This window comes from Dipodomys spectabilis, unplaced genomic scaffold, assembly GCF_019054845.1.
Source record: "Dipodomys spectabilis isolate Male_0828 unplaced genomic scaffold, ASM1905484v1 ptg000054l, whole genome shotgun sequence".
Lineage (NCBI taxonomy): Eukaryota > Metazoa > Chordata > Mammalia > Rodentia > Heteromyidae > Dipodomys > Dipodomys spectabilis.
The window spans coordinates 19,837,218-19,852,890 of NW_024870731.1; the positions used below are offsets into that span (position 1 = coordinate 19,837,218).

At 38.3% G+C, this 15,673-nt stretch overlaps 1 protein-coding gene across 1 annotated transcript; it reads right to left on the bottom strand.

The window, feature by feature from the left end:
* Positions 1–1,230: 1,230 nt before the first annotated feature.
* On the bottom strand, positions 1,231–15,214 carry Asb14 (ankyrin repeat and SOCS box containing 14). The gene is made up of 9 exons (XM_042679805.1): positions 15,090–15,214; positions 14,082–14,137; positions 13,547–13,681; positions 13,295–13,453; positions 8,537–8,815; positions 5,896–6,067; positions 4,586–5,129; positions 3,175–3,328; positions 1,231–1,409 (listed from the first exon to the last, which is right to left on the bottom strand). Exons 1-9 carry the CDS (start codon positions 15,212–15,214, stop codon positions 1,231–1,233), a joined length of 1,803 nt encoding a protein of 600 aa, XP_042535739.1.
* Positions 15,215–15,673: the final 459 nt, after the last annotated feature.

Consider the following 15,673-nt stretch of genomic DNA (forward strand, 5'->3'; position numbering starts at 1 on the left):
CCTTCTTCTGAGTCAGAAGTCATACATAGTCTCTCAGGAGGGCCAGCTCAGTCACAGTCAAGCTTGTGGAAGGGCAGCTGGGCTCAGGACATACTCATAGCTCAATAGGTTTGGACCAGTGGTCACAAGATTAACCCTTGGCAGGTGATTAATGAAGGGCCTTGGAAGCCAAGGTTGATCTTGTAAATAGAGAAGCAGCTTGAGGAAGTTGAGGTTCCACCTCTCCCCCTCAGTTTCCGGTTCTATCCCTAGTTCACTTGCCCTAGGGGAGGAGTAAATTTGTGCAATCACCAAGAGATGCCTGGAGAAAACCAGCTGTGTGCTGAGGTGATCTGCTCAGCTCAGTACCCAGACTCAGCCTAAATAAGACTTTGGGTCTGCCCCAAACTTTGAGTTGAGCTCTGGCCCTGGCTCTGGGTGATGCATAGGAGGGGATCCTTGATCTGAAAAGTGCCTGTTCTCTTTTTTCTTACAGGCTCTGTGGTTTATCACTGATCCATGTCTCCAGCCCTGAAAACACAATTAATCCCCATTCCATGGATCATATTTACCAAAAACAAGGGTCTGTTTTTTTTTCAATGAAGAGACATTTTTCCATTGATGATGAAGGTTCTATTTCAATTCAGCAAATTATCTCATCATTGTATTTGGCTACAAAGAAACTTTCAGAAACTAACCTGGCACTGATTTTTGTACATGGAAAGCTAGTTTCTAGGTCATGTAATAACATAATCAATATATATTAATAATCCCTAAGACACATATTCTCCATAAAAAGATTACTGTTAAAAATCATCTTTAATTGTCAGAGATGGTATCCATTATTTTGAAGACAAAAAACAGGCTCACTTATTATAAGATCAATGTAGAATTAAAACTGGTATATTTCAGTTAATTTTTATTTATTAAATTTTGATTTCAATTAATTAATTAAACAACATTTCACTATGTAACCCAGGCTGGCTTTGAACTCACCATCCTCTTACTCAGCCTCCCAAGTGCTGGGATTGTATGTGTCACAATGCCTACTGACTTGTTTTTCTTAAGCTGCCTTTATAATTCTAGCCAATTGTATGTGAGGGGACTACATTGAAAACACCTTTTTAAAGAAGGTAGGCTATACTTACCTTTTAATTGCTGGGTAAATAAAAAGAAATGAGTCATATGCAACAAGTCAAATATTAAGAAAAACAGCTGCAGAGTTATACCTTTTTCTTTAGAATAGCCCGATTACCAGGTCCCAGTAAAAGTTCCTTGCCCATAAAGGTCATATTCTTTGTAAAGGATGTATGCTTTTAGACGATTGGGTAATGGAAGAAATGACATGAAGACTGGGCAGCGCAAATGTAAACGCCCCATACACTTCCGGATCTTAAGGCGACATAAGTGTTTTAGAGAGCGAGGGTTTGCTAAAATGAAAGAAATACATACATTATCCAAAAGATAAAATGACTGCCGTACATTTCAGCATTTAGCTAGCAATATATATTTTTTAGCAATATATTTGATACTGGGATTTTTGTGTTCACTATGACTAAAAGGAAAGGTCAATAGGAAACCAACCTTTCTGAGTTTTTGTTGTTTTTTTAAATCTTTAAGTAGCTATACACAGGATTTCAATTCAACATGTCCACTCAGCTTTTCAGTTTTTACTGCAACTCTTCAGGTACATAGGGTTTCAAGACCACAACAAGTTGGAGCCTGAAGGCATATCAATTGTGGGTCTGACCTGTATGACTCCCCAATCCTTTAATCTCTTTCAGTTTCTCTGCCCAATCTTGGCCCTCAGGGACAGGCTTAAAGCTGAAGAGAACTCAAGGAAAAACAAGATGAAGGAAAATTTTAATTCCTTCATCACCGAATACAAGGGGTTTCAAAGTGACATGTCCAGTTATGTGTGCAATGCATCTTGATCAGTTATTCCTTCCCTCATTCTCCCCCTTCCCATCTATTCCATCCCCCTCCACCTCATCGAGTTTCCTGGTTCCATTTTCATGTATGCACATTGAGTATTATGACTGCATTCACCAAGTATTCCTCTTTCCATTCATCAGCCCTCCTTTTAGCCCCTCGCCTCCCTCTCACTCTAAGCATGTATCAGCAACTTGGCACTCATTTTCTTAGACTGTTAATTGTTGAAAGTGGTTACACCATGAATCACTCCTGAGTATACCATACTTCAGTCAGTTTGATTGTATATGTACACATATATACATATACATACATATACACACATACATATGGCCCTGTATGTGTTTTCACATATATTGATATTTTAGGTCGAATATCCACACATGGGAGAAAATATGCACTCTTAGTCTTTCTGAACCTGGCATATGATTTTTCTACCACTTGAGCCATACTTCTAGCCATTTTTGCTTTAGTTATTTTTTGGATAGAGTCTCACTTTTTCCTGAAGCCTGCCTGTACTGCCACCTTCCTATTTATGCTTCATGTATAGATAAGATGACATGTTATACTACCACACCCAATTTTTTATCAACTGAGATAGAGTCTTGTGAGCTTTTTTGCCTAGACTGGCTTCAAACCATGATACTTACGATATCAGCCTTCCTATGTAACTAGTATTATAGGCATGAGCCACCACACACAACATCATCCCTCTCTTTTATTTAAATTGCTGCTTCACAGCTTCTTTTTTGGTCAGTCATGGGGCTTGAACTCTGGGCCAGGATGCTGCTGTCCCTGAGCTATTCAGCTCAAGGTGAGCACTCTACCACTTGAACCATAGCACCACTTCCGGTTTTCTGGTGGTTAATTGGAGATAAGAGTCTCACAGACTTTCCTGCCTGGGCTGGCTTTGAACCGAGATCCTCAGATCTCAGCCTCCTGAGTAGCTAAGATTACAGGCATGAGCTACTGCTGTTAGGCCTGTTTTAATTCTTATCTGTATAGTGTTTCTTCAAAACAATGGTTTGAGTTAAGAAAAAAGTATTACCTACCTATATAATAAGTAATATACTAACATATTTTATCTACTGGAAAATGGTAATAAGCATAAAATACAGTTATAAACACTATCAGTTAAAGAAAGGATTAGGGGTGGGTTTTTTTTTTGTTTCTTAGATCAAGCTTTTGACCATAACAGAAGAGTGTTCTAAAAAATAATAATATAATTTGTATTTTAGTAAAAATTTCCTACAAGAAACTCACTCATGATAAAATGTATTTCTGACCAGAGCCTCTGTTTTTGGAGCACATCTTTCAACTTTGAACAGATCTGAACTTGATCAACATAATCAAGCATCACTCGAACAACTTTCCCAGAGAGGTGTTGCAGCCATGACAAAGTTATTACTTCACAGAACTGATAGGGGGAAAAAACAGAAAGTAAGTGAAAAGCACTAAGTACTTGTAGCTCAAAATAATAATCAAAATAATACTAAATTAGCTGGGTGCTCGTAATCCTCGCTACTCAGTAGGCTAAGATCTGAAGATCACAGTTCAGAGCTAGCCAGGGCAGAAAAGTTCCTGTGAGACTCTTATCTCCAATTAACCACTCAAAAATCAGAAGTGGAGCTGTGGCTCAAAGTGGTTGAGTACTAGCCTTGACTCAGGGACAGCTCTTAGGTCCTGAGTTCAAGCCCCACACTGACAAAAGAAATACTGAACTCAATGTTAAGAACCAAAGTCTTACATTTTTCATTTTATCTTTTCACCCTGAAATATTTATTAGTATACCCTCAAAACCACAGATGTTATGTGGGTGAAACAGAGACTTCCATGGTATCTTTTAATCCCTTTGTTGGTCACCTGGATGTCTGCAATGAATATTACCTTTCCAGCTTCACTTGCAGCTAGGAGTGGCCAGATAAGGGCAAACTAGGAAACTGATGTGAGGAAAAGATCTCAAATAGAAGGTTGGGACCAGCTGCTTACCATGATTCATTTTCATCAGAAAAGTTACCAAAAGAAGTCATTTAATCAAATATTAAAGCTAAAAGAGATAGCTAGAAACTAAAGGCTACAGATATTGGGACCCTGAGACATTTTAGCTGCTAGATAATTCTTTCAAAGAAAAAGTTTATGTAGCAAGAATGTAAGGCTGCATTAATCTCTCTTTTTTTTTTTTTTTGGTGCTGGTCCTGCGGTTTGAACTTAGAACCTGGGTGCTGTCCCTGCACTTTTTTTGCTCAAGGCTAGTACTCGACCACTTGAGCCACAGCTCCATTTCCAGCTTTTTGTTGGTTAATTGGAGATAAGAGTTTCATGACTTTCCTGCCAGGGCTAGCTTTGAATGCAATTCTCTGATCTTAGCCTCCTAAGTAACCAAGAGTACAGGCATGAGCCACTGGTGCCGGTTGTATTTATTCTTTATAACCTTGTTCAGATGTGGTCTCGTTTGTGAAATTCCTTGACAGGTTCAGGTAACGTTACTTTTTCCTCTGAATTATTTCTGTATGTCCCATATTTTTCTATTATGTTTTTAATCATATTATAGGTATGTTTATCATATCAGAGTTTTTCCAACCATGAGCTTATAGAGTAGACTGATAATGCTATTATTCTAAGGCTTCAGGTAATGACTATATTAAGGATAATGCCATCGATACTGTGAACTTACCATAGTATCTTTAATAACTGTAGGTGTCCAGCCTTCAAAAGTATGGGAACGATGAACTTTGTCCCCATGAGGACAATCAAAACATCGCTCTGTGTCATATCCATAATTCAGCAGCATTCTGAGCATGACTTCATCTTTCAATGTGTATTGCAGTGCTGATGGGAAATGTAAAGGGTTGACCCTGCAGAAGTAATTGACATTGGCCCCATGCCTCAGCAGAAGATTTATTAGCTCATAGTTGCCCATCCTGAGGGCTATCTGTAGGCAGTTAACTGGGTCTTGATTGGGTAGAGCTCCAGCACTCAGAAGCAGCTTAACTGAAGAGAGGTCACCATTTGATACAGCAAAATACAAAGCTGATTTCCTTTGGTCATCATAATGTTTTCGAATTCTCTGATCTAACATGAAATTCACATCAAATCCTGCCTGTATGAGAAGTTCCAGGCACTGAGAATGAGCTCCGGCTGCTGCACAGTGAACTGGACTTATCCCACTCTGCTTGATGGCAGCAATATCTGTAACTGGAACCAACATCTTCAGAGCTCTGAGGGGGAATAAGTGCATTTGTGAACAGATTTTTTTTTGAACTCAGGGCCTGTGCACTGTCCCCCAGCTCTTCAGCTCAAGGCTAACGCTCTGCCACTTGAGCCACAGCATCACTTGCAGCTTTTTCTGTTTATGTGGTGCTGAGGAATAGAACCCAGGGCCTCATGCATGCAAGGCAAGCACTCTACCACTGAGCCACCTTCCCAGCCCATGAACAGATTTTGTTAAGGTACAGAGTTGACATGTTTATAATTCTTTCATATCTACAATGAATCATATTAGTTTGTATCTGATGGTATTTAGACTCCCCAATGGAAATGCTAATTCCTTTAGATGCAAAGTAAAATTTAATAGAACTATTGTCTAGAATAAACCCAGGCAGTTGAAATGAAAACTTTCAATGGTGCCTAAGTATCTAATAATAAGAATTATTATCCTTAGTAATAAATGCCTTACTACTTTCTAGTTGATCAAGAGATTCTTTAAGAGTTTTCATTGTTGGATCAGAGAAAAAAGTTTTTAAAGTTTATAAAATTCTAAGAATTTTATAAAGTTCCTAGAAGCATGTATGGTTCCTAGAAGCTGCTCCAAAATAACAGTTAGCTATTGCTTTTTTTTTTTTGTCATTTGTGGGGCTTGAACTCAGGGCCTGAGCACTGCCCTTGACCTCTTTTGCTCAAGGCTAGTTCTCTACCACTTTGAGCCACAGCACCACGTTCAGCTATTGCTATTTCTATTATTTAGAAAAATGCAATGACGCTTACAATAAGTGGCCTCTGTCAGCTGCTACATGAATAGGCAGGTGGCCTGAATTCTTAGGGATATTGGCATCAGCTCCATATTCTAGCAAGAGAGTCACAGAGTCTGGATTTCCTCCTCTAGCAGCTTCAAGTAAGATGGAAGAGGCATCAGAGGCCTGAACGTGAGCATTAGCGCCTAAGAGGAGAAAGAATCTCATTATGCCAAGTTTCTTTTCCATTGTATTATTTAAGCAATCTTAAAAATAGATCACTACCACCAAAAAATAATTAGTGAGTAACTACTCTAGCAAACCACTTAGAATCAAAGAAATGAAATATACACTTCCTATTTATAATCTAGTTTATAATCTAGTTTATAATCTAGTTAGGGAGAAAAAATAATGATGCAGACAGTTTGTAAATTATAGTTAGGTTGACTTTCATGTTAATATTATAAATTATTTGTGTGAAACTTGAAAATTCCAGTAGAAATATTTTTATAACAAGAAAACTTTTTTCAATAATGGCCTACAAAAGAAGCTGCTTAACTCAATTACTATATTATTACTATTACTGTAGTAATATATATATCACAACATGATCACTACGTATGGGGCTAATACATTGATTGGACTATATCACCATGTTGTCTAATGTTGTTTTGGCAGAAAAGAGTATTTGTTCTGTTTTAACTCACTCATAGAAAGACACATTCATAGTTTTTAATTGAAGTTGGGAACTGCTGATAACTAGGCAGATAAACTGTAGAACTACTGTATTCTAAGTGTTTTGTGAGTGGTGTGGAAATTAAGTATGGGCAAAGTGTTTTCCAGAATATCTAGGGGTGAAGTTATGAAAGGAATTGGAAATGTAAAGAGAAAGGAGTTGGGTCATATCTGCAAGTCTATAAAATAGGCTCTGAAGAAAGAGTAGCATCTGAATGGACAAAAGTTGAGAACAACATTCTAGGAACATTTACAACTCATAAAAAAGATACAGTAACTTGAATTTAGTACATATTCCGTAAGAATCATCAAGGTACAGTGGCTGACCAAGAACCCATTCCCAGAATGCATTAAAGAATCAGGCCTCAATTATGTTCTGGTTCTTTCATGTGTATAATCACTTCTAAACTTCACAATAAACCCCCAAATAGTTGCCAAGCCAATACCTCTCATTTTAAAGATGAAGAAAGTAAGACTTACTGAACTTAGATGACTTCTCTAAAGATACACATCTAGTAAACAAGGTGATTAAGATGTGTACACAGATCTTCTAAGCTGAAGGCTTCTTTTTGTTGATGCTATGTTACCACACAGATTATTAAACTAATATGATTTGGAATCAGTAGATGTAGTTTCAAATGTCTATTCTGCCATTTAATATTTCATATTGTGCAAATTATTTTGTAAGGGCTTACTTTAGGGAAATGCTCAATCACTGGATTCATTGTGATCAACCAATGCTGGTTTCTTTCAAAGGTAAAAAATTAAACTCTGTTGCCTCTCTTCTCTAGATTTTTATCAGTGATCTAAACAAATATTACTCTAGACCTAGAAGTATAGTTCAAAAGTAAAACACTTGCCTAGCATCTACAAAGCCCTGGACTCCATAAAAATGAATTAACTAATTAATTAACTAAATTACTCTTTCCTCAAGTATGAAAGAACTAGTATTTACTTTTGTTACTTTAGGCATCCTTCATATTGCTTATTTCAAACATCTTATTTAAAATGCCTTATTAATATATTATTCATACTTTCCTCTATATTATTGGAAAGGTCTAGGTAAGTCTACAAAATATAGAACTGTTCTTGAATATAGGAGACCATGACCATGTAAAAAGAAAGGCTTCTGGAGACAGGGGAGAGAAAAATAATTCTAGGTTTTGGAATTTGTTAAATCTTGGTAAAAATTTTCCTGTTTGAAAAAATTTATAGATGGACTGCTTCAACTGACAGTGCCAACATATTCTGAACCAAAAGTCCCTACCTGTTTAGCCAGAATCTAAAGTGGCCACAGCTACCATGTAGGGCTGGGAAGAGGAGTGTGTTTATAAAGAAGTCTTGCAATGAATATGTTCCCTGACATCTTTCCAGTACAAAATGATCTCAATACATGCCTCACAGAAATTTTAAAGTATTACATCAGGCATCGCAAGTAGCTTAAGTCTTGGTATATAGAAAGCATTCAATAAATATAAGTTGCATCTCTCCTTCTCTTAAAGTTTTGATTATTACTAAAGAAAAGAAATAGGACCTAAAGAAAAGAAATTGGGATGATTTCCCTAAAGCCATTGGATAAAAGATTAAACTGTCTCATAATAGCACAAGAGAGACGGGTAGATTGTTGCTGGGACTTCAATTTTGATTCTAGAAAAGGAAAACACCAAAAAAAGAAGTGTGTGTGTGTGTGTGTGTGTGTGTGTGTGTGTGTGTGTAAAACTGTTCTCTTAGCACAATGCGGAAATATTAAATAAAGGAGTTACCTGGATAACCTTAATAATTTTAGGGAAATTTTTTCAGACCAAGTAAATTAAATCTGTGTTTTAGTGTTTTAGTAGCCAACACATCATTTTATCAAACATTTATATTGGTCTTAAATGAAATGTTATTTTGTGCTATTTTGAATCATCACCAAGAGGAAAATACCTGGGTTACATTACCCCTGGTAGTGTGCTGACTATAGAAAATCTTACCTTTCTGTAGTAATAGTTCCATAATTTCAGTGTGTCCTCCTTGGGCAGCAAGAGCAAGAGGAGTGAATCCATAGGAGCTCTGTGGGTCAGGCTGTGCCCCAGAAAGCAGCATAAGCTTCACCATGTCCTGTCTGCCTAGCTTGGCTGCTTCATGGAGAGCTGTCCTCTCGTTGGCACACCGCAGATTGACATCTGCTCCACGGCTGATCAGCAAAGCGGCCATGTCATAGGAGTCACGTAAAACAGCTGGAAAATTATAAGTGAGGTTAGCATTATGTTCAGCAGGGGACCAAAGTGTTGTCTTGTTGGCTAGTGTCCTTCAGGCTTATAAGGAGCTCTTCCCACCTACTCTCATACCCTACCATTCTGTGTTTGGGAAACACATTATAAAATAAGGCATACTGCAAATAGTATTAGTAGTGTTTTCTATAAATGGCTATTTGTTTTTCTGCAAGCCACAACCAATTATTCATCATCTATTGGCCAAGATTACATAGTTGAAAAAAATCTGCACTATGTTTATTTTTTCAAGAAAATGAGAACCTAGGAGCTCCATGCATTCTTAGAAATGTTTGTAGTTGCTTTAAAAGAAGAAAAAACACAATAGCAATGGAACGACCTCAGCAAATAAATGACTACAATGCAATTTAAGTATGTATGTTTGGGTAAATGACTGAGCTTGAAGAAAATGATAATTTTGGCTTATGTTTCCAAAATGTGCTGTGCAGGCAACATCTTGAGGTTCTTTGTTTAAAAAACAATTCTATAGTTAGTTAACAACAATTACAGAAATAAACACTGAAATATTCCCTGTACAACTAACAAGCTAATAAAAATGGCAAACAGACAAACAAAAACAACAGAAACAAGACTTTGGGGTATAGCTCTAGTACAGTGCTTGCTTAGCATGTGCAAGAACCTGGGTTGTAATCCAATATCCAACAAAACAGACACACACATATACATGAATGTACACATGCACTATAAGAATGCTTGGGAAAGCTATACATTCTATCACTCTCTTCAAAATCCACTCCGCATATTGGTATATTAAACCCTCCAGAAATCTTACAATGAAGATTCAATCTTGTATCACTAAGTGATGCAAGGATAGATATGAAAATGTTAACAAAGAGCATCTCAAAGAATTGGGGTTATGAGTCATATGTTTATATTTTAATCATATAGTTTAAATTCACTAAGCACAAACTCTTCTGTAATAAATGAAATTATTTAAAGAGAGAGAGAGAGTTGCCAGGGAGCAGAAGAAGCTTCCATACATTTTCTGTGAGAGGAAAAAGGGAAACGCATACAAAAGATGGCCAATCAAAAGGGTTCAGACTTCTCACCAGTAACTAGATGCTTGATGAAATGCTGAAGAAAAGTTTTACAAATTATTTTCAACTTAACATTCTATATTTAGCCAAATTATTAAATCTGAAGACATATGATATTTATTTTCAGACTTGGAAGACCTCAAAAACTTTATCTATCTAGCTGATAGAGCAAATGTTATACCAATGAGGCAGTAAATTAGAAGTATACATGGTAGGGATCCAAGAAAAATGATATTCAACCAGGTGATAGTGATTCTTTTTGTTTTGTTTTTGGTTGTCAGTCATGGGATTTGAATTCTGGGCCTTGGGGCTGTCCCTCAGCTCTTCAGCTCAAGGTTAGCGCTCTACCACTTGCACCACAATGACACTTCCGGTTTTCTGCGTGGTTTATTGGAGATAAGAGTCTCCCAGCCTTTCCTGCTCAGGCTGGCTTTGAACTGAGATCCTCCTGAGTAGTTACGATTACAGGCATGAGCCACGGGTGCCCGGCAACCAGTTGATAGTTAAATAAGAGCCCCAATCCTCCTGAGTAGCTAGGATTACAGGCATGAGCCACGGGTGCCCGGCAACCAGTTGATAGTTAAATAAGAGCCCCAAATGATGGGGAATCACAATCTTAGGATGGCAACAGGTTACTAGGTCCAGACTGGAACATGTTATGAGGTCCAGACTGGAACATGTTATGAGGTCCAAACTGGAACAGGATAGGAAGCCCCAGGTTAAAGCTTCTTTAAGATTTGAATGAGTAGGTTTAGAAGAGATAGGAGAAAATCATGAGAGACATTAATCAAAATGCATTGCTCTCACAAGCTGACATGTTATATTGAAACCCCTTTGTGCAACTACTTAAAGATAATTTAAAAATAAGATTGGAAGGAATGTCTTGAGATTTGAGCACTTCGAAAGAGGGTGGGGTTAAATTAATGATCAGTAGATTGAAAGCCAAGTAAATTAAAGCCAAGGGAAAATAAAAAGATGCTAGGCAAGGAAGTATAGTTATGATCCTGTTTTAAATAGCAAACATAAAATAAGATAAACACTGGATATCCATCTAGCAAAATGTGGTAAAAGTATTGGAGGATGATAGAATTAGAAATGTGTGGTAGGCACTGGAGGAGAAAAAGTTAAATCTTCATTTTCATTATGGATGTCATTATACCAAAACCAAAAAGTTTAAAAAAAAGCAGCAATGGGCTGGGAAGGTGGCTCGGTGGTAGAGCGCTTGCCTTGCATGCTCGAGGCCCTGGGTTCGATTCCTCAGCACCACATAAGCAAAAAGAAAAAAGCCGGAAGTGGTGCTGTGGCTCAAGTGGTAGAGTGCTAGCCTTGAGCTGAAGAGCTGAGGGACAGCGCCCAGGCCCAGAGTTCAGGCCCCACGACCGGACCCTCCCCCCCCAAAAAAAGCAGCAATGCTCCAGGTTATTTAGAAATATAATCATTAATGGCAAATAATCAACTAACAGATGCCTCTTTGGAAGAAGGCTGGGAAAATAACTGGCTTTTTAAAACCTGTATGTGTAAAACATCAAAGTAAAAAATGAAAGATAAAAAAGAAAACAGTACAAAACACTGCTGAATATTGTGATTTGGGGTTTAATCTTGGGTTTTCCCAACTTCCCAAATGTTTCAATTTGTAGAATAGGGGTGTGTGTGTGTGTGTGTGTGTGTGTGTGTGTGTGTGTGTGTGTGTGTGTGTGTACGCGTGTGCCAGTCTTGAGGCTTGAACTCTGGTCCTGGGCACTGTTCTTGAACTTTTTTGCTCAAGGCTAGTGCTCAACCACTTGAACCACAGATCCACTTTTGGCTTTTTAGTGGTTAATTGGAAAGTCTCATGGACTTTCCTTCCCTGGGATGGCTTCAAATCATGATCCTCAGATCTCAGCTAGGATGAAAGGCATGAGCCATGAGTGTTCAGCCTACTATCCTATTCTTAGTTCACTAATTTCTCTGGGGGTAATTAATGATAACTTCCCTTTACATTACTTCCCCTTAAATAATCTGTTTCCTCCAAGTTATTTGTTTCCATTGAAGATTTTCCTGAGACAATACCTTGCTATCTGTCTACTCATAAATAGGATCTGAGGACTACAAAGCTGGCTGAAATTCTAAACAGTGACTGGGACTTAAATGAGTTTGGCTATAGGATGGTGTGTTTAGGCTATTTTGGGGGAAGCCCCACGCGTCAGTACCTTTAAAACTTTCTCCTTACTAGTCAGATTCTTCAGAGAAGCCTCTTTCTGGAGAATAAAGGTCTGGCTATCAGCTTTCTGAGATCCTGGGTGGTCTCAGTCTATGTTTCATAATGTCTCCACTGTTTTCAAGCTAGTAGTCCCAACTCTCTATCCAGCTGGGCACTCATGGTTCACACCTGTAAACCTAGCTACTCAGAGACTTATGGTTCAAAGCCAGCCTGGGCAGAAAAGTCCATGTGATATTTATTTATTTAGTCGGTTGTGGGTCTTGAATTCTGGGCCAGGGTATTGTCCTTCAGCTATTCAGCTCTAGGCTAGCATTCTATCACTTGAGCCACAGAGCCACTCGTGGTTTTCCGGTGGTTTATTGGAGATAAGAGTCTCAGGGACTTTCCTGCCTGGCTGGATCCTCAGATCTCAGCCTCCTGAGTAGCTAGGATTACAGGCATGAGCCTATAAACCACCGGCATCTGGCTGTCCATGAGATTCTTATCTTCAATTAACCACCCCAAAACTGGAAGTGCAGCTGTGGCTCAAAGTGATAGAGTGCTGGCCCTAAACAAAAAAGCTCAGGATCTTTGCCTAGGCCCTGAGTTCAAGCCCCATGACTGACAAAAAACGAAAAACAAAACCAACAACAACAAAAACAAACTTCTTTCCAGAGACCTTCTGTGTAAGCTATCTAGAGAATAAATCTCCACAAAATTCCTGGGATTGTGGAAGAATTTGTCCCAGTAGGTAGGATGGGAAAAGCAATATAGAGACTGTCTGCCCACTTCTTAAATATTTCGGCTGCCTGTCTTCACCTGTGCTCTTAAGACTCTGCTTCTCTGTTACAAGTTTTACTCTAGAATCCAATGGTTGAGGCACCATGCAAAATAGCTGCTTTTTATTGGGCAGAGATTTTTGCATCAACTCACAAACTAATCTATAGCAAACTTCTTCTTTGGAGGGCTGTAGGAGAGGCAATGGGGTCTTACTAGACAGCCCATGGCCTCTTACTAACAATCCTCCTGATTCAGACTCCAGATATTGGCATGACTGGTGTGTACCACTATGCCTAAGCTTCCTATAGCTGACCAATTAGGACCAAAGGGACAGGGCTACAGCTATGCACCAAAACCTGCTTTTGAAACCTGTGAATATGAAGGAATCAGAGCTACAGACTCTTCTCCAGAGACAAGATGCTTCTTTACCTGTTAGAAGAGGAGAATTGCCTTCAAAATTCTTAGCATTTGGATTGCAACCATTGAGAAGAAGAAAACTGGCATTTTCCAAGAGGCAATTGCTGACAGCCAAAAACAGTGGTGTTTCTCCATTGTGGGTTGTTTGCTCCCACATACTGGGTTTTGAAGCTGAAATAAATTCATCATACCACACAAGTTAAAGTGTACAAATACATTTTAGATTTCCTTTCTAAGCTTCAAGAGGAATAAAAGGGAGTTTACCTCTCAGTGTCATTTCTAAAATGTTCTTATTTAACTGCACTGCAGCCTTATGAAGAGGAATCCAGCCTATCCCATCTGCTTCATCAAAAGCAGAATGGCACGTGGTTAAGTGTGACAATGCATCTTCCTCACCTATTAGCAAGGAAAACGAGAACCAAATCACATTTGGCACAAATACAAGGCAGCCCATACTGCTGCTGAATTCTGCCACCAAAGTTAGTACACAGACAACAGAAGGAGAGCATCACCTTAGATGAAATGCAACTGTTATATGGCTTAGGACAAGCAATAAGTCTGGTCCTCTAACCTTCCATACCACTTTGGCCTGAGAACAAACACCCATAGTGTCTTCTCTCATACAGAAATGAATAGTTCTGCCTACAGAGGAATTCAGGAGCTCTTTTCTGAATTGCATCTAAGTATTCCCAGAAAAGGCCAATCAGACTCCTGATGAGAAACTGTGCCCTCCATCCTCTGCCAGTTGTCACCAGGACATCTTACCACAAGTTGTAGGGAGAATAGGAAGAGTACTTAACTGCCTCTATTGCTTTAAGTATCTTCTTATAGTCAGCACTCAAAAAAGAATGGAAGCTGCATAGAAAAAAAAATAGGTAATTCTAAAAGGAAGAGAAAACTACAGTATCTGATATGAACCAAAAGGAAAAAGTAAAACAGCAGGTAATCAGAGACAAACTCCATATGAAGAAAACAATGGCTCCTACTTTATGGAACTGAGGTTGCTGCTAAGCCTAACTATACTGCTCACATTCAGGGTGATTTTTCTGAATCCACACCTTCAGAATCTAGTTAGCTTCTTCTGTGATTAAATTGACATAATTCCTCCCCTTGACTTGATTAAAGACTGGACCCCCTCCTCACCTACCTCAGTAACTTTTTATGTGTCTTTATGTTTTTATCTTTATAAAGACAAGGTGTGTTAGCTATTTTCCTCTAGCCACTCATAAACCTCCTTTATTCTTTTCCTTCTGATTTCTAGTTTGCATCTCTCACCCATATTTGCCACTAACTTCCTTCAATTATTTTCTTTACTGATTAAATGAAGTCTTTCCAAGTGTTTTCTTTCCAGTGAGGCATCTTTTTTTTCAATCCTGGGACTTGAACTCAGGACTTGGGTACTGTCTCTGAGCTTCTTTTGCTCAAGGCTAGCACTCTACCACTTGAGCCAGCATGATTTCTGGCTTTTTCTGTTTGTGTGGTACTAAGGAATTAAACCCAGGGCTTCATGCATGCTAGGCAAGCACTCTACCACTAAAGCCACATCCCCAGCCTAGTGAGGCATCTTATACACATTTAAATATGACAGTTCCTGGCTTGGGGTGTAGCTCAGTGGTACAGCACTCATCTAGTATGCACGAAATACACGAGGACCTGAGTTCTATCCACATCAGTGGCAGTAGAAGGTGGGAGGGGAAGGGGGGAGGAGGGACAACTTCCTCTATTCTGACCTTCTCTCTTGTTTTTGTCAGGATTCTACAGTTAGGCTAACAATGAGTCTCAACATTGACAAGGAGAAAGCCATTACCTGGTATCATCAGGTACGTGTTCTGTTGCTCCCAACTTGTAAATATCCCTAAGTAAACTCTGATGAATTACCAGCTGGGTGTCAAAGTCAGTGTCTGTGTCTTCATCACTGTCGTAATTACCCATGTCAATCACTGGCAGCTTCACTTCAAGGGTGTAATAAATTCAAAATACTTTTTCCTGTGAAAAGATGATCAACTTCTTAAAATTATGAATTTCAGGTAATTGCAAAGGTGATACTACTGAGAATTGACAATACAAATTTTTTATTTGCATAAGACAAGTTAATGTTCCATAAAACCTCATTTCACTTTTTCCCAATAAATTTAAAAGTTTTCTAGACTGCTGCAAATTAAATATAAAATAGAAGCTTAGATGAGTAACTATTTAATTAAAGCTTATTCAGGAAAGTAACTTTTCACATACGACTTAAGTGAAATGCATATTTATATTGAACTATTTTGGACTTACCTTTTAAGTTTTGAGTTGCTTTGGTGCACACCAAAAAAAATCTTTCCTATAACACAGTATTATAATAAAAGGATATATAATCTTATGTTTATTGTTTTACTTTACTAAATATTT